Below are 26,757 nucleotides of genomic sequence, written 5' to 3'. Positions count from 1 at the left end.
CCCACCAACCTTCTACGCAAACAAGGATAAAAGCAGCATTTCAGTCTGTATTACAGCAGATGGGCTCTGCATGCAGCACAAGAGAAATAGCTTTAAAAAAGATTGAACCAGCCCCAAGATCTGGAGAGGGCGGGGGAATCAGAAGGCTCTTTTATATCATGCGGCTTGAAGACAGCATTTACTTAAAATGCATCTTAGTTAAGATACTTATCAAAGGCTTGGAGGAGAAAGGACATGCCAAGCAAGGAGAAACTTAGAAAATTAGTCAGTTGAACTAATCATTTAGGAAGGGTTTTTATCTTCTCCCTCTCCGCTCCTTGCAGAAACTTGGGATGAGATTACTGGTTCCAGGTAGGAGGACTGAAGGTATGCTGCACATCTGTATCTTTTAAAAGCAGCATGAAATTAATGCCATTACGCCAAGGCCACTCCTGCTGTCCAGAGGGCACACATAGCTCTGAAGTGTTTCTCCTCTCATGGTCAATGACCTTTAACATACCACAGTCCAGAGAGGCTGAGCTATTAATTTACAAATCAGATGCTGGTGAATGAATACCGACATCTCCAAATGTACTCATCATGGTGAATGCAACCTCTGATCTCCTCCCTGAGAATTAAAAAAAGAAAAAAAAAAAAAAAGTTCAACTTCATCCAAGTGTCAGGTGGCTGGAAGAAAAGAATTCTTCCAGATGGAGTTTATTGATCTTCCAAAAATGGAGCCTTCAGTTTAAATTAAAACCAAAGAGATTTCTTCAAAACACCACTACCAGAAAAAAACCCAACAACCTTCAAGATAGAAAAATTCAATAAAGCAAGGATAAAGTCTAAGACAAATAGAGAAGATTAAACTGAGACTTTACCATCAAGTTGGATTGCAAGAGGAAACAAATTGAAAAGCAGGCTAATTACAAACTTCTAATTTTGTCTCTTGTGTACTTAAATTTTATTACATGCTCATCTGTAGCAAGAAATATATAAAGGAAGGCCTAAGTCAATACCAAACAACTAACTATAGCTGGATGCATTCTTTTTTTATGCAGTTGAGCAATAAATTTGACAAAGCAGAAACTCTATTTCGACATGTTAATTTTGTCTTTTTCTGCAAAATCTTTGATGTGCAAATGTTAAGAAGAATCTAGCTAGGTACTGAAGTTTAGATTGTTCCCTCCCTTCTTCATCCATAGGAAAGGACACTCAAATGTGGATTTGAACACCCCTAAATGACTCCAAATCAACTGATGTGTTTTACTGACCTGCCAAGGCTTTCTTTAGGAACATAGGTCACTCAGAATCCATCCCAATTACATCAGCTAGGCACTCAGCTCCAAGGATGTCACTGAGCCTTTGTTTGGACACAGTCAGTGCAAAAGTGCCAAGTTAGTCTGTTTTTCAGACTAACGAGTTCAGACAAGTTAGCTGTTTTTTCCTACTTTGGCACCTACTCATAAGGCAGTCTTTTGGACGGCTCACTTCTCATAATCAAGTAATACAAGTGAAAAGTGGTTATTTAGAAGTGCTTCACTTGTATTTCTAAACCTCTAAATGTTTTCCACAAAAACAATAGCAGAAATAAGGCATCAGAAGTTTCTATAAGGTGACTTCCAGCAGATCCTTCAAGAACAGCTCTGTAAGTGTCCAAACAGATCCCATAATACATTAATGTCATCACAGAGATGGGAGGGAAAGACATTGGCCCAAGTTACTGGTGTGATTAACTCTAAGAGTTGCACAGAGCTCCTACCATTTAGCAGATAGATATATCATGCCACACTAATCATGGGGTGTGATATTGGAGGTCTGGAAAACTGGGAAATCACCCCAAAACTAGAGTTAGCATTGGGCTTTCAAAGAGCAAGTGAAAGAACACAGAATGACTTGCTTTGAAATGCTTGCATTACAATCTTTGATTAGGATGGAGAGCTGACTTTCACGTATAACTTTATCTTTGCAATGAAGTTTTATTTTATCAATTAAACTAAACATTACACATTAAAAAAAAAAATTAAAAAAAAAATAGATTAAGTCGTCTGTTGACTTAATCTGCTCTTCTCTCCTTTGGAATGGTAACATATAAACCACAGTAACAAAAGAAGAAACTTCGCCTCTACGACAAATACAGACCATCGTTGCTTTTCTAATGCTGAGAATATTAACAGTATTACATGGCAGTTGTTACATGCAAAAAAAAAAAAGTCAAAGAAAGTGCTCAGTTGTACTCAGAGGCAAAGTATGGAGTAGAAAGATAAGATAAAGAAATAGAAAATTAGATGCTCAAGTTAACTGTTGAACAACAAACAGAATCATCTCATGCTGGGAAACCTGGAAATACAACATGGAAAAGTCCCACCCAGGCTTCCTGATGAGACAAGAGTGTGAAGGGGCCCAAGATGGGCACAGTTTGCATTCTGTGCAACTCTATGACTTCATCTTGGCTTCACAAATATTTGAAAAAAATCAACTCAAGACCCACTCGAGACAAACTCCACAGATACAGAGACTGAATGGCAAACAAGACAAGCTTTACCACACTCTCACCCTTCTTTCTCTGAACTGGTAACCTTTCTCTGAAGAAGTCAAGCCAAACAGTGATGTATTTAAATCTTGGGCACCGTCTCAAGCACCCGAGATGACGACAATGTTAAGCTATGTAATGGTGCCATCTCGTGGTAATAATAAAGATGATGCTCAATCGACCATATTTTCAGTAGTGCACTGCAGCCATTAAAGGCAACACATTAAAACTGATATCTCTTAATTCTTCTGTGTCATTTACGTTTTACAGTGCATGTTCACCATTAAGACACCCACAAGTACAAAAAAATCCCATGAGGATTTACAACCACATAGGAGCCAGGAAATCATAACCCATAATGTTCAGTAACTGGAACTGGGCCTCTGGTGATGTTCAGGCTTCTAAGAGGAATTTGAAAAACTGAAAATCTCTCTGAGAGGACAATTAGAATGAATCAAGGTCAGGCAAATTGCCTCACAGAGACAGATCCAAAAACCAGTGCTGTTCACTGATGTCATCATGGGACCACAAGGTATCCATCCCCACATTGAAAGGATCTTAATACCAGAGCCATAGCTCAGCATTAAACAGAAAAGCAAAATCCATCATGGGAGACTAAACCAAAATTAATTCAGGCTAAAAAAAAAATCAGATGCACATGTAAACAGGAAACTTTAGAACAACTTGCCAAGGAATGTGGCAGATTTCCCACTGCCCAACATTTGATTTCAAAATCAAAACTGTCAAATCAAAACAGTCTTTCTAAAAAATGGGTTGTTTTAACCAAAACCAATGATTTTTGATATAGCAACCATGCATGAAATTGGCTTACATTATATGAAACATCATGACAGATTAATGTAATTAAATTTCTAGCCTTAAAATCCATATGTTTACTTTTGAGAGTGATTCAAATACTTTATTTAGTTGGCACACACCCACCCAGACACTAATGCTAATGTTGATGTCTAACATCTTACTTGTAGGCCAGACTTAAGTGTCTATGCTTGTAAGAACAATAGGTACAAATTTCCTTTCGGCAGGCCTGCCACCTCTCTCATGCACACACACTTACCTCCTTGTCTCCTAAGCAGAAATACCATCGTGTCAAGCCACAACCACCAGAGTGTAGATTCAGAAAGAGATTAAACCCAAGGTTTTGAAAACGCAACTCCAAAAAAACTGGAATGCTCTTTCAAGCCTTTGCCAACTTTTCCAGCACTCTGAAACTATCCTACCCTTGAGTAAATGCAGATTTCTTTTAAATAAAGAACTTTCATTGTGAGAAAAAAATGTTTGTGCTGTTGGGGTTGGGTTGGTTTTTGTTGTTTTGTTGTTTGTTTGTTTGTTTGTTTGTTTTCCTATTATGTTCTATTAAGACAGTGAAGATATTGGATTTGTTTCTGCTTCAGACCCTCTTTAGGATTCTTGTGATCTCACTGAGAAGCACTTCAGACTGCCAAGAGTTGCAGGGCCAAGTTTCTAAATTAATCAGATACCTTAAAGGACTAAGATAACAACACAAAACAACAGAAAAACCCCAAACAAGCAAACAAAAAACCCCACAAAAAATAAAGAAGGAAAATCAATATTCAGACTAATTGTTCTGTAAGTCAGCATTTCTCAAACACTATGGAGCAAGCCTGTGTCTTCCTGCAACCTGTAGCCCATGAGTTTAGTGCTGTTAAGCAGGACCTCAGAATTCCTGGCTCTGGTTCTTTACTGGATATAGAAAACGGGCAAATGTCTGTATCCTCTTATTCTACTGTTTCTGCTCATTGTGTTTCATGTGCCAGGCAGGGCAGATGAACTGAATGTAAAACATCCCTAATTGCCACAAGTTTTGATTAGAAGGATGACGTGATCACTTTCTTTGATTAGAAAGTACCAAGCCATCTGCCAACATCAAATGCACCTTCACTTACTTCTATAATATGACCAGTTGCCATTGTGAGCATTTTTGATGAAAAATCATTACTCAGAAAACAAAAAGCTAAACACAACCAAGGAAGATGATTCTTACACAAAGGAAAGAGGCAACTTTTCTGTGAGAAGAGCCAGTAATGTGGCTGTTAATGCAGCCAGTGGATCACTGGATAATAGAGGTGTGAAACAGAAATTCTGTTTGGGGATATTGAAAAACTGCTGGTGTCTCCTCTGACTCAAAGTGTCCCCAGATAACGAATGAATTTAATCGAATGAGCTGTCTGCTCATTCCATACACAGTACCTTATCCATCTTCTTTATTCTACTACAAATTCATGCAGTTTACTGAGGCCTTCTTGGATAAAATTTTGTTGAAAGACTTAAATCAGATTAAACTTCTTAATAGTTCCCACTTGCTGGAACAACTCCAGTTTACCTTACCCTGGCAATTATAATATAGGCTATTACGTGCAAACTAGATATGAGACTAGTTTGCTAGGCTATCGCAACTCCAGAATCAGCTTTCATGAGGAAATATATAATCATTTTCTATCATACTTACAAGCAACTGGTATTGCAACTCTTCACAAATATTGTATTAAAAAAGAAAAAAAAAAAAAAAAGGTATGTATTTAACCATACATTAAGAATATACACTGCTGCACCAGAGGACACACAGTTTCTAGCAGTCTTTATACCACACCCTTTGTGACTTGATGAATCAACAACCTGAAGATCAACTATAAAGTTAGTCCTAAATTCATTCTCTTTGAGACAAGAGAACCATAGCAACATGATTAAGGCTGGCACACAATTCAGTGTTTTAATTCTCTTGGCAGAAACTTGTAAGTTCCAATTATAGCAGTTTTTAATTTTTTTTTTTTAAGAGATGCCTATAAAGGTCTGATTTTGATGTGTCTCAGGCATATGGTTTACTGAGCACCTCAACAGGGGAGGAGTTACTTGGATACATGAATAAACGCTATGTTAAATCACGACCTTAAACAAAAACAGGGTGACAGGGCTATGTGTGAGCAATTATGCTGTACAGGCAGAAAAATATACATCCCTACAGCGTACCTCCAATGCCTGCCTACAGAACTGTCTCCCTGGAAATGCTGGGTTAGTTTCTGGAAAGAAATAGCTACTTCTTGTTCCAAGGCACCCACTTAAGAATTACAGGCTGCTAGATCTATTCAGGTTCAAGACCCTACTGCTGTTCACCACTGAGCCTACCACTTTGCAAAGCCTTCTCTGCCACCAGATTAAAGATCTGGTCCTTAAGAATTTCACTTGTAATCATTAATACAGCATTCAAGCTTTAGACGTTCCCCACTAAAAAAAAATTCTGATACAGAACCAGCTTGTGGGGAAAGAACTAAATTTCTTTATCAAGCCATAACGTGAGTAATCTGGTGAAATGTTATACATCCAAGGTAATTAAATGCAAAACATTAGGATAGAGCCTACAGGAAATAAAACATATAAAATAATAAAATATGTACTCTACACAAAATTCTACACCCCAAACTTACACACAGCATGATCACAGTGCTATTATTCAATTTAAAGGCAGTTTAACGCCTGTAGTTTGCTCACTCTTCTTCTCTGTACCAAACTTTTTCTCCATTAATGGAGTTTGTATGCCATCCTGTTCACCACGGGGTTTAAGGCAGATTTTTCTGCTAGAAAAGCTCAAATGAAAGCAATTCAAGATCAATTGTTCACTTTGAAAGGAAGGTTACAGCTGTCATTCTGATACCAACGTGTGTTGTGGTATCTCTCTTCCATAATGCAGGATGTGGTTTCCATAGAAATATCTTCTTACATCAGTATCTGCAAGCCCTCCAATTATTCCCTTTTGGACATCTCATGCAATCCAATATAATCTTTTCAGAGCAGGGAAATGACTAGACTCAACTACTATTTAATTACTTGGTAAGATGAAGAAGAAAAGGACAATTATCAAACAAAAGCTTTATTTAAAACAAAACACAAGATGGAAAACATGTGTCTTGCAAAAAAATTATATCTTACCTGAAGAAATCTCTCCAGCATTACAAATTATGAACAGTCAATTACAATTTTTAAAACCATACTGAGATTTTGTTGATTTCTGAAAATGCAATTGTGGTATAATTCTAAATTGTTTGGTGGCCTTGTCTCCAACTAAGCCCCCGGTGCCTGCTTTTTTTTTCTGAATCCTTTGCACTGCTGAGTATTGCCTGCACCTTGCTCTAAGTCCTCTTGTTCAGGACCCTGTGAGCTTAGAGTCCGTGCTGCTTCTGTGTCATCTTTTTTTTCTGTGGCATCTCCTGCCACTTTCCCAACACCAGGAATGTATTCAACGCCCTGAAATTAGAACCAAGACAGAGGGAACACCAAATTATACACAAACAACATAAACAGTGACTTGATCCTAATACAAAACACCTCTGACAACCAAGGCCACCATAAACATGCAAGGCAAGAAACTTAACTGCATTGTTTGTATAGAACCACTTCATTCCTGCTGCTCTGCTTGAGTTCCCGGAAGTGTCAGCATAAAGAAAACTGGGAGTACACGGAGCCTTGATCTGGCTGGGTGGGCTCTGAAGCCATGACCACAGCACATAATGCAAGAGCGTGCACCACAGGGGCCAGTGCTGTCATAGCTCCCCCAGGAGACCCATGTCTGAAGAAAACAAACTGATTTAATTGTGTGGCAACCAAAATGTGCTGGGGAAACAACCCCTACAGCTCTTTGTTTTGCTTCCACTCGTCTCTCCTTTTTCTTTATTACTTGAAAAAGCTTCATTACTGTGAATTGTTTTTTCAGATACATGTAGCCCTAACTAGGTTTAAGCTTCATTCAAACCTCTCAGTCTGTTTTAGGCCTCCATCCTGAAAAAAGCTAAGCACAGTCAGATCTGCAGCTCAGTAGTGAGATAAAAGAATTAGATAAAAGAATTAAGAGCTTGGCTTACTCATTCTAAAGGTGTCACACTCAAGCCCCTGTACAGGCACAGGAAAAAATCACAGTTCAGTTCAGAAAGTCACTGCATACGCAAACCTTCGCTGTATGCCAGCTTGGTTATAGTTCCCTTATCTCAGTAAGGATCAAACTAAAACATTTAATGAAAACCATCCTTACTCTGTACCCCCTCAAACTACTATAGCTATATAAATTAGCTCTATGAATCAACTGTGTATGTATACATATTATATAGCTATGATTACCTACATAAACCTATAGGTCAGTAGGAAAAAAACACCTATGGCTGTCTGTGATAGTGTCTCACATTTAAACCTCACTGCTTCACTAAAAAGGGAAAAGGTCACCAATGAAAAATAAAGTCATAAAATAGCAAATCAGTCACTATACCTTATTCATCTGGTCCACATCTGATTGTCTGGGTTTACTGGTTTAAGCATGCTCCATACGAGAGCCCACTTCAGTCTCTGGGTGAATAGTTTTTCCCCAGAAAGAGATTAAAAGGGAAAAAATGTTAACAGACTTCCACTGAAACTTTAATTTAAAAGACACACCAGAAGAATCCACCTGAATGCTACCTTCAACCCCTCTTGCCTTGCTTTTGGTAATTAACCAACCCAGGGTGCCCAAAGATACTACCACAAAAGACTAAGGTGAACAACTGTATTAGAAACAATAGTCTCTGGGTCTTTCCTAGCTTGAAAGTTCTGCTAAATAGATAATCCATTTACTTCTTAGACCCAGAAAACCTATATCCCTTTCTCCCCTTCAGAAAATGCAGATACTCTGACTAATTCAGATAAAATGTTATAACTAATCATTTGAAATTTATTTTAATCCCTGCTCGTTCTGGTTTTTTTTTTTTTTTTTTTTGCATTAGCTTCACATTTGCATGCTTTATGTATATTACGAAACTACCTCAAAACAGCTTAGGTCACTGCCTGGTAGATTTAGCAACTAGGACCAAATCATGTTAAACAATTTCTGTTCCTCCCATCAGCCCCAGAAGAGAAATGTCACTGTATTTCTGTTACTGAGAACATCTGATGTAAATAAATGTCTCAATTTTTCAAACAATAAGAATGAATTCAGAATGAACAACTGAAGCTACATGTGACATGTTAAAGTGCTTTATTTTTATAGATATATGTGTGCATACAGACAGAAATATGTGTGTATGTATGTCTATGTATCTGTGCACACCCAAATTGAAGTATCAGTTGCAGTAAACAGAGTGCTGCAGTTTAACTGTACTGCCACTAGATGCAGCCACATAACCTTGCAAAATTTAAAATTCTGACCTCAGGGTTATAGAAACCTTTTCTGGAATATCTATGACTGCAGAATTCTTACAACTACAGTAGTAGTACTGAGGAAAAAAATTGTAATATGAGCAGAATTTTCAATTTTTCTTCTCAATAATTTTCTTCCTAAACATAGCATTGCAAATGTTGATGAGGATCTAAGAAATCAGAGCAGAATAAGACTTGTCTATTTTCATGGTTGTTGCCATAGATCCAGATTAGGGCTGACAATATTGAACTACATTGTGTTTTGCTTTTTACATAACAAAGTAAGGAGGAATGAAGCACTATGTTCCCAAGTGATCCCCTAAAGATAGAAGGTCTCCCCGGAGCCTTCTGTCCCAGCTGAACCCCCCCAGCTCTCTCAGCCTGGCCTTCCAGGGGAGCTGCTCCAGCCCCCCCAGCATCTTTGTGGCCTCCTCTGGCCCCGCTCGAGCAGCTCCGTGTCCTTCTGCTGTTGGGGGCCCCCGAGCTGGCCCCAGCACTGCAGGGGGGTCTCCCCAGAGCAGAGGGGGAGAATCCCCTCCCTCAACCTGCTGGCCACACTTTTCTTGATGCAGCCCAGGGCATGGTTGACTTTCTGGGCTGTGAGTGCACATTGCTGGCTCATGCCCAGATTTCCATTCACCAATACCCCCCAGGTTCTCCTTGGCAGTGCAGCTCTCAATTCCTTCATCCCCCAGACTGACTGACACCCGGACCCTGCACATGACCTTGTTGAACCTCACGAGGTTCACACAGGCCCACTTGTCCAGGTTCCTCTGGATGACATCTTGTCCCTCAGGCCTATCAACCACACCACTGTTTGGTGTCATCTGCAAACTTGCAGAATATCTAAATGACTGTGCGCATATGGAACACATAAGCATAGAAGTCCAGTGGTTTCCCTTCTGTACCACATCATTTTCCTCTCTGTGTCCCTATACCACAACTCTGGAAACACAAGCTTCTCTTTACGTTTATGGTAAGCAGCACACTAGGTCAGAAGATAAAGGATTCCCGCACTCAGAGAATGTTTCTGCTTTATCTACTATTAACAGATAGCATGAAGCCCTGGAAAATTCTTTGGTTATTTCCTCACCAGCTATCAGACAGAGCTATGAAAGAGTAATGCTGCCTTTAGGACTAAGCAAAAACAGGGAAACTCTCCTCTAGTTTTAGCAGGCATTATCTGTCCTGTCCTCTCCCTTCATATTTCCCTGCATGTGTAATATGTACAGTACTGGGATAATACAAGCACAAGAAGCACACAAGTAGATTCCATATGTAAAATAGATATAATAAATGTATTATACACTGTTTTAAATACTGTTTTTATAGTGGGCTGATTTTCCACTGAAGATGGAAGAAATATAGCCTCTTCAGCACATTCAGTGTAAAGGAAAGTGATGCCCAGTGAGCTATGCAACAGAGTGGAGAATATAATTTAAAATGCCGGGTTTTATTATGTATTTTAGTGTCAAATTCACTTGTTTCTGCTCCCTTCCACTATAAAGCCCACATTGCAATTCATAATCCATATAAATGTATATAACCACTCTCTCCCCATTTCTGGTTTATACTTTCCCTCCTTCCTCTTTTTGTAGATATGAGACATCTCATTTACATGCAGAACTGGACAAGACAGTTCCCAGGCCGCACGTGTTTTTTTCACTGACAGTCACCCTGGTGGAATTATATTTACCCATGTTTTGGGTTGTTTCTCTTTGTTTGTTTGTTTTTGTAGAAGATGGCAAAAAGAAGAAAGAAAAAAGAAAGTATACTTTGCTCCAGGATCTGCTTTCTGTTTGGATCACAGTTCTCTTCAATTGCCATTAATAAACTGAATTTAGCAAGATGGATTAAAGGAAAGAGCAACACCAGTTTTTATTGGTTTAAAGCATGAGGAACATAAATATAATGGCTTCAGAGGAACGCAGCCTAGGGCTAAACTCTGACTTAACTCTCCTGTGGGGTACTGCAGACAAGATGAAACGCAATGTCTCAGCTAAAGGTCCCCAAGCCAATACAAAGCAGGATAGATGTGGGAAGGCATGGGAGCAATTTGCTCTGCAGCACTCCTTGCTGCACTTCCAGAAAGAGGCAATGTGTGCCCTTCTTTTGGAACCTAATGCTTATCACAGCTTGTGTGCACGCAGCAGAGGAGCCTGTCTGGATCCCCAAGCCAGCTGAACAGATTACATCAACACGATACCCATATGAACTGTCAAAAGGTTTTCCTACTGTCGCTATCTTTTGTGAAGTAGGCAGAAAATGCTCTCAGCAAGAAGGATTTACCCTGTAGGAGAGTACTCTGAATCTTCCAAAAGCCATAATGAAAATGTTTGTGTTTCCATCCAAGAGTGGTATTGGCAGCAAACTGAAGGTAATTAAACACACTGCCCATTGGCCATACAAATTTCTTCTTTGTAATGATTTCAGAGAAACAAACCCCTCTCTATAACCAAGACATTGTGTTGTGCAACAGGAATTTTTGGGGCTAACTTCTACCCTGCTGTAAGTGCACTGCAATGGCAGTTACAGAAACTTTATGCCAAGATTGTGCTTTGTTCAGCATCTCTCAGATGCTCTGTAGTTCAAACTCATTACCTCATAATTTCTAAGAATTGTCCTGTTTACTGGGAAAAGACCAGTGAACCAGACTGCACATTCAGTAGTTTCTCAATGTGCAAACAACAGAGAAACCACCTATCTGTTTTCACTACCTAACCCCTGATTTTCTTTTTTATCTTTAGATAACTAACATGGCCAAGTTCACACTGTTTATTTTAACTCACTTCCTGAAGGGGATGACTCCATCTGAATTTTTAACCAGATATTCACTCGCTGGCTCCAATCTCCTGGTGCTTCCACCTCCCACAGTCGCTTCTGCTCCTCAGGATAAGTCTGCAAGAATTTCTGGCAAACTGAATAGGAGAAACCAAGGAGTAAAAGTATGAATGAGTGAAAAGTACAGTGGAAGAGGGAGTGTATTCTATCTCAGAAATTCTCTCAGACCTACTTTCATTAGTTCCTTCAGAAATCTTTTCTTCTCTCTTCTCATCTTCCTTTTTTCTTTGCTTTTAGCTCGGACTTTTAGGAAAAGTCTATTTGGAATGACCTAAACAGGCACAAGTGAATCCTGTCGATCTGCTTCAGTGTAGATTACTTCCTTGTGATCACAGAAAATACAGGACTTGAAATGACTTACTGAGCCACCTTTTGCTGGCACTGCATCACGGAACTATCTCCAGACACTCAGCAGGTTTTAAACAGCAGTGCAAGTTTTTTTCACCTTCAGTACTTTGAAATGAAAGTTTCAGTATCTTCTAGCTTTAACCATTAAGAATGCTACTCTAATTTTGATTTATAAACAAAACCTTTGTATCAGTTTGTTCTTGGGCCACTACCACCCTTCATTTTACTACTGCTACCCCTATACTCTGTTGCTGCAGTTAATTTACTTCTTTGGGTGTGGAAAACAGGAAATAGGAAAAACTAACAGAAGAATAACAGGGTTACTTGTGTCAGATGTATGATAGTCTTTAGAACCATATTCCCACAGATTCCTATCACTGTCAGTACACACTGAACATTAATACAATTTGGATAAACAATCAAATTTCTGTTTGCTTTTGTTTATCAAACTGAAATCTGTCTTCTTTAGAGGTTTCCTTAGGATGTCTGCAGAGCCAAGAGGAGGCATATGTTGTAGGACAAACAGTTCAAAAAATTTAAAGGGGATTTTTAAACTTTCCTTAACCACCATTCTGTCAGTTCCATCAACTGTACTGAAACAGCAATCTGTAAACAACAAAATTATTTTCATGCTCTCCTCTGTCCATTGTAGTTCTTCATGCTACAGAACGGGTAATTTATCTTCAACATTCAGTTGAGTTTAACAATGGGATGTCAAAACAAAACCCCTAATTCTGGTATGTAAACAGTTGCCTTACAGTAACGAGCAGATCACTGTCATTAATTTTATCCAAAGATATCCAAACTAAATTAATCATTTCAATAAAAGCTACTGAAAGTAACATATATAAAAAAATAGAGATGTCTACTAAATGGGTTTTTACTTCCTTTTAGGCCTCTACAGCACATTCAATAACATGCTAGTGAAAACTGTGCACATTTAGTACAGAGATTTAAAGTTTGCATTCTTTTGTGAAAGTATGAGATTGTGGTTCCACTTAAATTAAAAACAGGCAGGGACTTCAATATACAGAAAACTTAACTTACAGTATTAGTATTTTTGTAACAGTAAGACCCAGAAAACCTAATTAGAACGTGATACAAGTCAAATTTATTCACTGTAAGCTCTAAACTTAATTAAGATGAAAGCACAGCCTTGCAATATATCACTAGTGTTAACACATAAACAATGCAGCTTTCTGATCCATACTGTCTAAACCATTGATGCCTGCCATAGGAAAAATGGAAGTTATTGGAAAAAGAGAAATAATGTTGTCAATACTATTCCTTCCTGAATTTAGAAACTCCTGGGGTACGTTTGTATACATTGGGGTACATTTGTATACATTCAATGGCACATACTGTCCATAAGAAAGAAGAACATTTTGTTGATGTTTATTAGGAAATGGCTAGGAATTAGGAAACACCCAAAAGATGACAGTAAAAACTGTATGCCACACAGGGAGCAACTTTAGGAAAAAATGCCTTTCTAAAGAAAACAGTATTATAAATAATCTGAGCACGGATATTTCTTTAAATTTTACTAGCAAAACCAGAACTTCAACCTGAACACAGAGAAGGTATACAGCTACTTAGTGATCTTTTAAAAGCGAAAAATGTTCAAAGACAGTCGATACGAAACAAGTACTGATGTGACTGAATGAATGAGCAGAGCCTAGGTATATGGCTTATTAAATCTAATTTCTTACAAATGCAGTATCTACAAGAGCATTATGTGCACAGTGTAGGCTTGACAACAGCTTATGATTCTTTTCCCTCTGATGTCAAATAAAATGGGTAAGTCACTGTCTAGGGCAATGACATCGTTCTATTTTCTAAGAGAGAGTGAGATAAGGATGCAAAATGTCAAACAGGCACTATGAGCTTTATGCTTCTCATTGTCTTACATAAATACTGGCCTACCTTTCTACAGGAAATTCCAAATGTTTCAAGAAAATTCACCAGCTGCACACTAACAACAGTTCAGTTCAGACAAGTGCACTGAACTCTTTATAGTTAAGAAAATCCTGCCATGACCATATTGAAATTTATGCATTATACATGACCCTTACCTAACGTTTCCACATCAAACAATTTACCTTGATACATGGCAGCAGAAATAGGGCAGCTGATCCCCAAGGCATCCTCCGTCATGAAAGACTGACAGAAATCATGCAGCATTTTCATCCCTAGGCCACCTCTTCTGTACTTTCTCCGGACGAATATAGTATCCAAAACCGGCAGCAAGTAACATTGACTGGTTGCGCCATCACATAAGCTACCTGAAAGCAGATAGTAAAAAATACATGAATTTGAAAACAAAATTGGTATTGCATCACTAACTAACTGCTGTGTGATTCTAGCCACAAATACTGCCCTGGTACCTTTCCACAGGCTATGAGAATGACCCCAACTGACGTGCATTTGCATAGACAGTGAAAGACTTCCCAGGTAGAAGATTTGTGCCATCAAACTAAAAGGACCTGCTTAACATGTAGTTGACAGGTCTCACCACAGTATTTTCCAGACTCCAATTCTTCATAATCATACCATCTAGGTACACAGGCAACGTACATATGAAAGTTCACTGAAAAGATATAACTGTGCTACAGCCAAAGAGGCATAAATATTCTGAAATGCATTGAACCACACAATGCAGTATGATCTAAACACTCAGAAGGTCCATACTGCCTAATGCAGCTGGACAGCAGAGAAGGCTTCCAGAGAAAACCTCCAATATTGTTTAAGGTAACAATTTCGTAGTAACTGCAGGGACAGAAGAGAGGCTCTCTTGGTTTCTGCATACATTGCTGTTGTGCCTTCCCAAATCGTATGATAATACTCTTATGTATGAAACCTGATTGGCTCCATCATTTATACCTCCTTTCTGACTTTTACTGGTTACTGCATATTCAGTCTTTGATCTCCTAGTTCAGTAAATTTCACAGACAACTGTACAAAAGAATATTTCTCTCTTTCTACCTGTCAACACATACCCAGGAGTCATCTTCAAACCTCTGTTGGTAAGAGAACCATACAAAAAGTGTTGGGGTTGCTCTACCTGAAACTGGAAACAGATCCCTAACTGCTCACATTCACAGTGACTCTGGGCCAAAGGAAGGGAAGTCCATCACTCGCCACCTCCAGAAAGCAGAGCAGAACCTGGGCAGCCCCAACAAGCCAGCACATAACAGGGAGGCAAATGACTTCCCAAAGAGGAAGAACCATGTCTGAGAAAGCACTGAGTTGAATCCAAGCGATAGCTAAACTCATGGCAGGTGCTCAGGTTCAACCTTACACTGCAGCACACAAAAGTCACACCTCTGTAGGAAGATGAGTATAGACATTAATTACGGCATTTGGGTATAAAGCCATAAAAAACTGAGTGGTGCATTTTAAGAAAGTAGAGTAAGTCCTCCTTTGTAAGTCACTTGATTTCTATTGAGTGATAATTTATCACACATGTATGTGCTTCTAGAACATCATTTGAACTACTACTATCAGTGTTAAACTAGGGTTTTCATTCAAGGACAATCCTTGCTAATAAATGCATTAATTCAGTCACTTGAAATCATGGGGACATGACATAATGCTGTCTACATGTGGACAATTCATACTCAAATGTAAGCCTCCAAACTATTAAAATGCAGTTCTTAGTGAAAACTGTCCAAAAAAAAAAAAAGAACCAAGGGATTTATTTTGCAATCACGTATGGTAAACTCAAACTGGAGTCAAGAGAAAGCTGATCAAGAACAGACATTCAGGGTCCAAAATTTTAATGTACACCCTAAACAACTTAGGCTCCTATTGCTGGAGGTACATTAGCAATTCACTGTACAACTTACATTCAGTGCAGAATACCATAAAAACAGAACCTCAAACTACTTGACAGCATAAGCACTCATCCCTGAAATGAATGACCAACATCAGTTCACTGACTACCTACGTATAGGATAAAGTGTTTACAACCCAGACTGGGAGCCCAGGGAGTCATAAAGGTTCTGTGATCCTCTTGGGTTAAATTAAGGTGAAATGACACCAAATGACGGATTAAAATGTTTCACTTGCAGTAGAAACAACTTAAACTTAGAAAAGGATAGTAAGTAACATGGTCTCTTACTGGTAAATCTGTAAGAAACAAAATAAAGAAAAGGAAAGGAGAGAAAGAAAGTCAAAGTATCCAGATCACCAACCCAGGTTCCAGCATTGTCTCAGGTCTGATAATCTTGGGTGGTGGGTGCACACACAGCAATGTTTTCTGTCACCTATTAAGTTCATCTTATCAGCTGATTAGCTTACTAGACCAAAAGAGGCAGGTATCCCATGAACTCATTTCCATGACAGACAAGGAAAAGGTGCAGCATGAGTTCTGCACATGCACTTGGGGGAATGGGCTGCACCAACCCCCTTGTCCAGTTGAGTCAGTGGTTGTGCTCACCCCCACATACCTTTATTCTTTTCTCAGTTTTTGCTTAGGTCCATCTGGTGCCAGTTATTTATCTCTCTTAATTTATCTCTCTTATCAATCTTTTAACCCAAACGTATGGTTTCACTCAGTCCGCATTTCCCCCCCTTTGAGGCTTATCTAAGGAGTTTGGTGATATAACCTCAAAGGAGTGGGGACATGCACCCTTTGATACACTCTGTGCTTCCTTGGACAGCATTCCTTAGACTAATCACAAGGGCCACAGATTGCCAAAGTTTTCTGCATAGATGAACGTTTGAGGCATTAACTCCTTCAGTTCCTTACGTAAGTCACCACAGAAACATCTCACTGATTTATTTTAATTTTTAGAAAATATTTATGAAGAATTCATGCTGCTTCTATCCAGGTACATTGCAGTTTAAATAGAAATGGATATTCAAGCCTATATAACAGAAAAATATTACATTTTCTTACTTTGTTACTTAAATCTCATCAAGACCTCCTCAGTTTTCTTTCTTACTACTTACTAGTGTACACTCAGTCTAGTTTTCAATGTCTTGAGACATGAACCTCCATCATTTCACTAAGACATATTTCACAGCATCACAGATCTCCTAGTGAATGGCTGTTCCTAAATTCCAGTATAAGACTTTTACTTAATAGATCCATTTTTCTTTTATCACATCCCCATAGCTAACTTAAACTGAGGTCTATGTCTGTTCCTTGAGTTGGTGTCTAGTACCTTTTGCTGATAGTTGCCAGGCCTGACTTTGATTACTCTCTTTTCTAGGATGCCAATTCAGCAAAACATGACTATATTTAATTCTAGACCTTGATTTGTCAAGGCTGTAGCTCTTCACTTAGCAAGAATCTACATCACACATACTCAGCCATACAACAAGAGCATGTAGCTACATAACCAATCCATTCACATCCAGGCTTGGTCCACTCCTGCTTAATCAAAGTGCATGCTTAACTTCAAACACATGTTCAAGCACATTGCTGGATGGTTTGTGGTGGTGTTTATAACCTTTCAATATTTGTAACACATGATGGGTAGTTACTCTTTTTTCATGAGCCAAAAAACTGAGTATACCCCCAGTTTCATTGTTAGTTGCCAGCCCAACAGAGATGTTGGATTCCAGCAGTGTTGCACCATACATTCTAAGAAAGGGACAAACTTTTCCTCATGAAGTCAATAGCTTTATGAATTCCTGCATGTTGCAAGTGTTCTTATAAATTTATTATTATCTCATATAGTCTGTCTCCTATAAATCCTGATGAGACTGCTGTGCAGCAGTCCCAGGAGCTGAGTGATTTATGTCTGTGCTCCTAATTTTGTGTTGAGAAGACGACAAAAATCTTGTAATGTCTAAAGGCACTGTAAATAAAGAAACCATGAAGCCATTCTTCACCTTGTCCCTGGGAAACATATTAGAAGAGTCATAACCCACAGCCATTTGAAATAAAATAAACAAACCAACCAACCTTTGGAACAAAGGCCACTTTGTCTCCAGTTCCCATCCAATAGCAAAGAAGTTACCATAAGCTAATGGCGGCCCAGAGGTGACCACTAGGCTCTCACACATTTGGTTCAGAGGTTTGTTTCACTGTTGAAACACACAAACTGACTAAGTTTTGAGGTGAGGGAGGAGACAGGGAAAATAAGGGCATTGGCGATGGAGATGGAAGCATTCATACAGTCTGCCCTTTGAAAGCCTTTGATCTGTTTGGTTAGGTCACGAGTGCCAAATGACCAACTTATGAGCCAGCAAAATGGTAAACAGATATTACAAGGGCAGGAAAGCAGACAGCCATTAGCATTCCCAAAGAGCCACAAACCAGAAAAAACAACAATCCAGTCCCCACATCCAACAGACCCAAACAAAACAAGGTTGTGCATACTGACTATTTCCCTGCTGAACAAGTTGGCTTGGCACACACATGTTTGGACAGGCCTTAAGCAGGCTGTGTGCTTGTGTAAAGGGTGGGGAATATTTCTGCTGAATAGAACCCAAGGTCAACCCATTGTGTGAGTTTGTATGTGAGAAGGGGAACAAAGGTTCTGGCTTCAATAAAATTAAATGAATTCATGTCTTGACTGGTATGTAGTCATTTAATTTTTATTACAGCCAGAACCTTCAGTCTGCCTCAGAAATGCACATTAAAAATATTATTGCTAGAAAACAGAGGGAGACAAAAGCAATTATCCAACAAGATTTCAGCTAATTATCTGTCAGGTTAACTTCAATTCTGATTTAATATTTTTTTCGAAAAGAAATGTATGTAATCAGTGAAAATAAAATCCTGTTATCTTTTTAGGGTTCTATTTCTAGAGAATACCACCTGGACCACTTAAGTATTAAATAAATTTGCAAAAGCTTGTATGGAGAAAGGTGAGAAATGGATTTTAGCTTGGGTAGCCACTTCCAAAGACCATCTCTAAGCCTCTGGAGTAGGAAAAAGCAGAGACTGGACCAGGGTTGCTTTGCTGCTTACTTCATATCAGCTTACAGTTTTTGCAGTCAGGTGCTCCCAAACTGTGATTTGTGGAGCATCTCCAAAGAATGAATGAGAAGCCAACAATACATTTACTCCTGGTTCAGCTGCATGTTTTACAGCTTTCTCAAAGGACCCAATTTTGTTAAGGCTGGTTTGACTCACATCACAGAGAATGCCATCTTTCTCCACTCTTTTACTACCAAAGTTTGACAAAAGGGACACAGCAACCTTGGGAAAGGACAAGCTTTGACAATCAGACTCCTTTGGTTTTTGTATTGCGAGACAGCTTGGTCCACAGCTGGGCAGGTCCTATGTGTTATAGGAACAGTAATATATAACAGTAGGGAAAAAAGCTGTGTATAAAAAAGGGGGTTTGCTCTGGTTTATTCTTAAAGGGACTAGGATACTCCTAGCCCTTAGCAGCCTCCAACTTCCTTACTGATTTATTTGCATTATGAATCTTCTACGTTCTCCTGACATTTATGTGAAAGTGGTAAAAGTTCATTTTCTGTAATTACTAGTCCTCGGTAAACAAAAAACTTTCAGGGGATTACGTGGTCTCATTGCACAAAAAATACTGTCAGTAACCATGGCCATTAATCCTACATCACTACACAAAACACATTCTTTTTGAGGTTTTCACACAGATTTAGAGCATGCCAAGAAAAAAATCTTAAAGAAATACTCAAAAGAATATAAAACAGATCTCAAAACCAAAGTATCTCTATGAAGGCTTTCTGCAAAATATTTCATTTTCAGGTTGCTGCCTGCAAAGAAAGGGACAGTGAACTGTCATTTCCTGTTGTACTTTTAAGTAGCTACATTCAGTGAGGTCTAACTCCTCAGCTGTCTAATATGGAAGCTGCTGACATAGATAAAATTGGAGACATTTATCTTGGCACGTGACAAAGTGTCTTATCAGCCTCATTAGTGGCTTAGTACGTCTCATCAATCTTTAGTATACCCAGTGGTAAATGCTGCATGCCTGTCATTGGACAGGAATAGGCACATACCAGAGAGACTATGGTGATGATCTGTGTAGTCATGAATAAATTTTGTTTTAATAAAGGTGTCTAATGCTCACGAAAAGCGATAGCCTTGAAGAATGAGTCTTCTGTTTATCTACACAACAGGTGCAGGATGGTCAGTGTCAGTAGTTGCCAAATTGCCTCAAAACCTTGACTTGCAATTACTGCATCTCTGAGCAAGGCGGGTGCTCAAGACCATCTGTCCCTCTTTAGCTAGACTATCAAAAGAGATCCAGTTAAGCGTGTTCAAAAGATGGATGGATATGTGGAACTGGACCAAAATTACCAAGTTCACTTTGTACAGGCCACCTAGGAACTGGCAAATGGAAATGACTTTACAGTATTGCCAAGATAGTTAATTGGAATCACTGAAGTCCATTGAAAATTTAGTTTGTGTAACGGCACACTAAATCTGTAGCAAAGATAGAACAGACTCTCTCCTCCTTGGTCACCGTTTCTATGATTCACTCAGATGACTTATGTTTGAAATAGCCATGCTCCACAGATCTGTTCTGGCTTATTTAGCTCCACTGAAGCATGTTTTTTGTCATACTGTAGATAATGGAAAATTCACAGATGAGAAATACAGTTGAATACAACATCAGCATGAGAGTCTCAATTACCTAGTGAAGAAAATAAAACTATAAAGAATGTCCAAGTAATTGCAGAGCATGGAAATAGAGGGAATCACATGGTGGGCACAGAGGGAAATAATTTTTCCCTAGGACCAGAAGCTGTAGCAGAGGTCAAGCACGATATAAAGTCTTGGACTTAAAGCTGCCCCTACAAAATGTTCTGACCAGGATAGTAAAAGGAAAAAGAACTTATATCATAATAATTAATAATAATAATAAAATAAATAAATAAATCTAAAACAACCGTGTGAAAACACAGTTTTGGGCCTAATAAATCCATGGCTCTTCTAGAAAGTAGAGAGAATAAAATCAGCCAAAGCATGGCTGGTATGAAATTGAAATCACAGAACTTCAGAAAGAGGAATTATTTTCTAAATGCATACAGCAAATAGGAAAGAGGCAAAAACAAACAGTTTCAAGCTTCCCGAAAAGGCTTTGGCAAAAGACTGCAGTAATTTGTGACACAGGCCAAAAATTAACAAATATAGCTGCCCAGAGAAGAAAACCACTGGCAACAAAAGACAGATGCTGACAGAGCTGGACTTGAAGAGTTTGTATTTTATGTGGACCTGGTTTAAAACCAAACTGTGACTCTCAACTTACTCAGAAACAGTTTCAACTTGGCTAATACTCCACCCATAACAGACTACTGTGCAAATTTATTTTACTGAAGCATGAATCATTACAGCACATACAAATGTTTCTTTCCAAAAGCTTTGCTCAGAAATATTTATGGACTTAAAGTAAAACGTACTATGGCAATTCAAATGTTTGCCAATTACAAACCAGTTCATCCGCATATTCACAGGTATATACAAGATTCCTTTATCACAGGCTGAGACTTGATTCATCACTGACAGTACAGTAGCACTGTACCAGCACAGTGGTATACAAGCTACACCTCAGTGTGAATAAGGATTTTGCACATCCCAAGTCAGCAGAAGAGAAGAACGTCTCTTGTTGTTGCTGATCCTTGAGACTCTATCAGAGAAGGCATCTTCAGACTGTCCTCTGGAATCCGAAGCAACCCATACCTGTGCAGCTCTCAAACTGTTTCTTATTCTCCCTGTTTGGACAGATGGCTACTGACTGCTGACTTGAACAATACATTTACTTCCAAAGATACCAACTTCTCTGTGTTTAAGCTGCTGGTATCAAGATGACACCCATGAATCTTAAACACAGACTGGTAAGCAGCTCCTACATGGAGGTGCATACTGAACTGCGTATCTGGAGATTTTCTAATGAAGCCTTTTCCACTCTAGACAGGTTAATAGCAATGTACCTGCATTAATACAAACTCTCTATTTAATAAAAGACATTCACAAAAGCTTATATTGGAGCAAGCTTCCCTAAAGAATCAAAATACATTTTGGTTGTTTTCTATGCTAGTTAATCAATTAATCATCATTCTTTAAACTGGGAGTACCACAACTGGTCAAAGCATTCCAGGACTGATCCAGTGCATGTACTTTCCTCTACACAACCCAGCCACTGCTCCCTACGGATCCAAGGATACTGCCACTTCTTGCCACCAGCCACTCCTGACTGGTTTTCCACTGTGAACTGTACTCCTTTTTTCAGATATCATTCTTCCAGGATGCAGTCATCCATTCTGTGGGTAGGCCCTGAATTCTTTGTTCCTAGATATACGACCTTCTACTTGGCTGCATTAAAGCATATTTTATTGGAGGAAGCCAGTACCTCAAATCACTAAGTGTAACTGAGAATAGTTTGGAGCCATCATGTTTAAATGAAAGTAATATGGAAGGCTTCCAAATTCGGGGAAGGTTTGTTCCCCAGATTCATTCTGAGAGAGATTTGATATAAAAATGTAAATGAGAGCCAGGATTATTTACACTGAAAGATAAACAAAAGGATTACATTTTTAGCTATTAGGAACCAATGGAAATGTGTCTCTAAAATGACCTTACCTTTCATCTTGACCGAATAAAAAGCAACAGCCTCGCCATTTCTCCAGAGTATCTTGGCATACTCAGTGGCAGAGTGAGGTAGAAAGAATGCATCATTAGCTAAACTCTCTTCCAGCATTCCAAAAATAATGTAGTTCAGAACAAAGAGGACAATCCTTTCTCCAAATGTCTGGACCTTAGAGAACAAACAAAAACACACCAAAGAAAAATTAAGCAGATAATAGTATTTTGTGTTTCATAAAATGCTTCAAAATTAAAAGAGGCTGGGAAGGAACAAGTCAGGAAACATGTACACTTAATTTAGGGAAAATACCTCATGAATTGGTTCAGAGAGAATAACAAAAAGAGTTTTTCCCAGTGTTCCACACTCTATCCAGAGATCATTGAATAATTTAATAGCAATTTATAAAGCTTGACATATCTCCCTGTTGTCACATAGAGGAATTCTAAAGCAGCAGGAGAAGAAGTATCTTGATTGTACTCACGGCAAACTAGTCACAGATTTGGAACCAGGATCAAAGCAGTCTAATCCTAACCAAAAGTGAAATAAAGACAGGATTCCCTGTGTTATCCTGGTCACCTCTCCCCTATGATCAGTTTTGCCCATCAAAGAACTTTAGTGGGCCAGGACCCTATTGAGGTAGATGCTATACAAAACAGAAAATAAATACAGGTTATCCCACACATCTTATAATCTAGGTGCAACATGAACAATTAGTTTTTATGTCATGCTTCTTACTAGACAACCAACGGGATAGAGAGATGGAGGAATATAAAGGAACAAGATCATATTAGTCATCAATGTAAAAAGTGGTGCCAACAAGCTTTATGTGAATGCTGAAAAAGATAGTTTCCACATATAATGACAACTTACCTCTTAGCAATGAGCTAGAAGGGGCAAGTTTTCTATTTTCAGGTATTTTTTTCATTCTCTGTTGATACAGCAGATGCTTGAAAGCCTGAAGGCCTGTGTTTCTGCTCCAAGTTCTATCTTGCAAGGATTTGTATCTTAAAATCCCTCCAGTTCAGTTACCCACAAAAAGCCTACTTAATTCAGTGAATAATTAAACTCTATGTATGGCAGATATTAGGGAAAGATGATAAAGGAACAGAATCATTAAGAACCAAAACTAGATGCAGAGGGCTGGGTAGGAAACAACTGACTTAAATAGCCTCATGGCAACACAAAGCTCACATGCAGTAGGCATCTGACTTCTTAGTTGAAAAGAGACTACAGGCTACCCAAATCTCTCAAATTACAAAAAAGCAGTTGTATCCTACTAAAATAGCTTATTTGAAAAAGAATTACAGGAATAGAAACTATTAAATAACAATTTAATAAAATGAACACAATATAAACATTATCCAAGGCAAAAAAAAAAATTATAACTAGCTAGATGAGACATTGTTCCAAAGGGTAGTAGCACCCACCATCAGCCAGTCAGTCAAGCAGCACTAATGTGAAGTTATTGCTAATGTAGTAATTTGGTTTATCTGATTATTCCTTTAGTAGGCATTGAGGGTAAACTAAAAACAAAAGAAAATAAATCCCACAGATGAATCATAAACCACATGCACAAAATTGTTTAGTGAGGGTTAATGTCTGTGTCACTGTGCAATGGGAGACATGTGAAGTACTTGGTGAGCCACATAGCCCAGATCTCACAGGTTGTAAAGCAAGAGATATAGGAGACCAGAGACAGTTACATACGATTGTTCTAGCCAGGAAGTTCCACAGTAAAGGCAACTGTTTAAAATAGCATCCTTACCGAAATCAGCCCATCTCTAGAAGGATCAGCTGTCTTTACTACCTCTTCAACAGGCCACCAACACTGGTTCAAATAAATTGCCAAAACTACAAAAAGAAAAAGACAGGGGAACACATTACCTGCAAATAAATACAAAGTTAGTTCTGCACCTTTCCACAATCAGCCTCAGATCTGCTTCTCCCTCCACCTGACTCCAGTTTGATCTGCTGTGAGACAGCAGGACAACAACTGTATTTCAATTTCACCTCCACATCCCTCGATGTCCAATCTTCAGTACTGCACGAGGCATCAGGTGAAGGTAATTTTTCTCAGGAATTGATCTGACTTTGGTGTGACAACCTGTGTGCCTTATGAATAAAGCACTTTCTGAATAATATTAGTTCAGAAGCACTGTAAGTTTGACTGGCATTTGGGACAGAAAGAGCGACCTAGCTGAAGGTTACATTTTTGAAGTTTCTTTCAGACTTTCCCCTGTCCAGATGCATACATTCCTATATTTGCACCCAACCTAAGTCAAACTCAAAAGTTTTCATATCCACTGTATTGAACAGCTTTTCAGCTGCCTATGTGACTGAATTTCTATATATCTGTACCTTTAGAATACAAACGCCTAAATCTCTGCAGGGACAGATATTCACCGAAGATCAAATACATACAGAGGTTTCTATCAACAAAGGAAAGAAATTTGAACACATCAGTAAGATACATTTTTGCTTCAGGTCAAAGTGTATGACCAACCTACATATAAGTCAAGTCCTTCTGTAGGTGCTATGCAAAACTTGCACCCCACTTCTTCCCATCATTCCTGAATTTTTCACATATGCAGAAACAAGTATTTAAACCCTACTCCTACATGTTCATCTACATAATTCATTGCCTGCCATTAGATTTACAAGAGAAAGGCTGAAGCAGCAACAGTGACACTGAAATATCTGCCAAACCCTGTTCAGAAATAAAAGTTTTAACGTAGGGTCATTTCAAAGGATATAGATTAGATTTTAAGGGTTTAGATTAGGCTTTAGAATAAACACAGAAATTTGATCATTTATGACCACCCACACATCAAGCAGCAAATATTTCAGCAAAAAGAACTTCTATTATCCATACAGTGGTGACATCCACCTAAAGAAAGTACATGGCCACAATTTCAGGTTTGCTCCAGAACACCAGTATCTTTACTATCTTCAAATCGGGCATCTAGCATCCCCATTTTTAGACAACTTATAAAATAATACAGGAAGTATGTTGCAAAGAACAGCATGGAGTTCACACTTCTTGAGTCCCAAGACTGCACTGTCTACTGGTTTTCTACACCACACAACTCGGGACAGACATAAGAAAGTTAAAAACCATCTGAGTTAGAGACAAATTCACACACAAGGAAGTGAAATGGCTTTAACACGATTCAGCATTTACCAGTTTTAGCCTCAGGTTATAAAAATGTCACTGATGTGCACAGGTTAGGTTGCCCTTTTTGCTTCCGCCTCTACCAGCTCCCATTGGCTTTAATGCTGGAGATTCTGCCTAGCTAACATATATTTCAAATAAATTATTAAAGCATGTGCCAAAAAGCTTTGTGTACTGGGTTAACAATGAAGAAAGTATTGCACGCAAGGGCAGATGCCTGTTTATAGCACCAGATTCAATTCATTAAATATTATGCACTTACTTGCATGGGAGTTTCATACTCTTTCTGTGATGGATTCAATCTGTTCCCTCAATCCCTTCACTCTGCTTTCAAATGCAGGCAGGCACTGCTCCATTACACATCCATGAAACATGAAGCTACAAAGGGAGCTGAGTCAGACAAAGGGGACATAATGGGCCAAAGGATGACTTTAATGGGAGCTGCACAGAGGTTTGGCACATAGTTCAGACACATACAACACACATAGTAAAGGTCAGAAAAGTTTTTTAAATCTTTGAGGAAAATAGGAAGCTGCATAACCATGTTCTGAGGAACTACTTTTATAGAACATTTACTGTGCTATTCAATAATTTAAATGTGTGGAACAGAACACTAGTTGACATAGCAACTGTCACATCACATTACTTGAGCAACCTTATCTATATGGATGCCTTCCTTGAAGGAAAAACATTTCTCCAGATTTCACACAAACATATGTACTTTGATTTTTGTTATAATTTTTTGAGTCAACATCTGGTCCACAGTTAAATCCATCCATGCTTCCCCATATTCTCATTTTCATTTTATAATCAACTTTGAGGAACACTATTTCAAATGCAAACATGTTTTGTGAGACCACATGTTCCTTCACTCTCCTTTCCCAGTCTTGTTGCTCTTTCCAAGACATTCAGTTATATTCACCTGATCATAAGAGATCAAGTTATTGCCAACAATGTTACAAACATCACCTAAACCCTGTGAATCATGATGTACATGATTACAGTGATGTTGCAACTGCAAGAGTAGGTGAAATGGATTAAGTCCAATACATTTCAGTTCACAATTAATGGAGTATATACGTGTTTAGTTGGGTGGCTTGCCCTGTAAGCATTAGCCTGCTAAACCTCAGAACTTTGATCACTTGCAGTCAGACAAACATATT

The 26,757-nt window shown here is 38.6% G+C and overlaps 1 protein-coding gene across 1 annotated transcript in view; it reads right to left on the bottom strand.

Annotated features, from left to right (window-relative positions):
• Positions 1 to 6,419: 6,419 nt before the first annotated feature.
• LOC104368995 (protein FAM169B) overlaps positions 6,420 to 26,757 on the bottom strand; it is a 41,326-nt gene continuing 20,988 nt past the window's right edge. The window contains 7 exon segments of the mRNA XM_042803743.1: positions 6,420 to 6,632; positions 6,635 to 6,790; positions 7,803 to 7,879; positions 11,494 to 11,622; positions 13,993 to 14,175; positions 22,419 to 22,593; positions 24,188 to 24,273. Coding sequence (XP_042659677.1) covers positions 6,513 to 6,632; positions 6,635 to 6,790; positions 7,803 to 7,879; positions 11,494 to 11,622; positions 13,993 to 14,175; positions 22,419 to 22,593; positions 24,188 to 24,273 — 926 coding nt within the window. The 3' untranslated portion in view covers positions 6,420 to 6,512.

Source organism: Tyto alba, unplaced genomic scaffold (genome assembly GCF_018691265.1).
Source record: "Tyto alba isolate M040663 unplaced genomic scaffold, T.alba_DEE_v4.0 Super-Scaffold_41, whole genome shotgun sequence".
Classification (NCBI taxonomy): Eukaryota; Metazoa; Chordata; class Aves; order Strigiformes; family Tytonidae; genus Tyto; species Tyto alba.
Note: the sequence above shows the minus strand (reverse complement) of the source record. Positions and strands in the feature narration are given on the sequence as shown.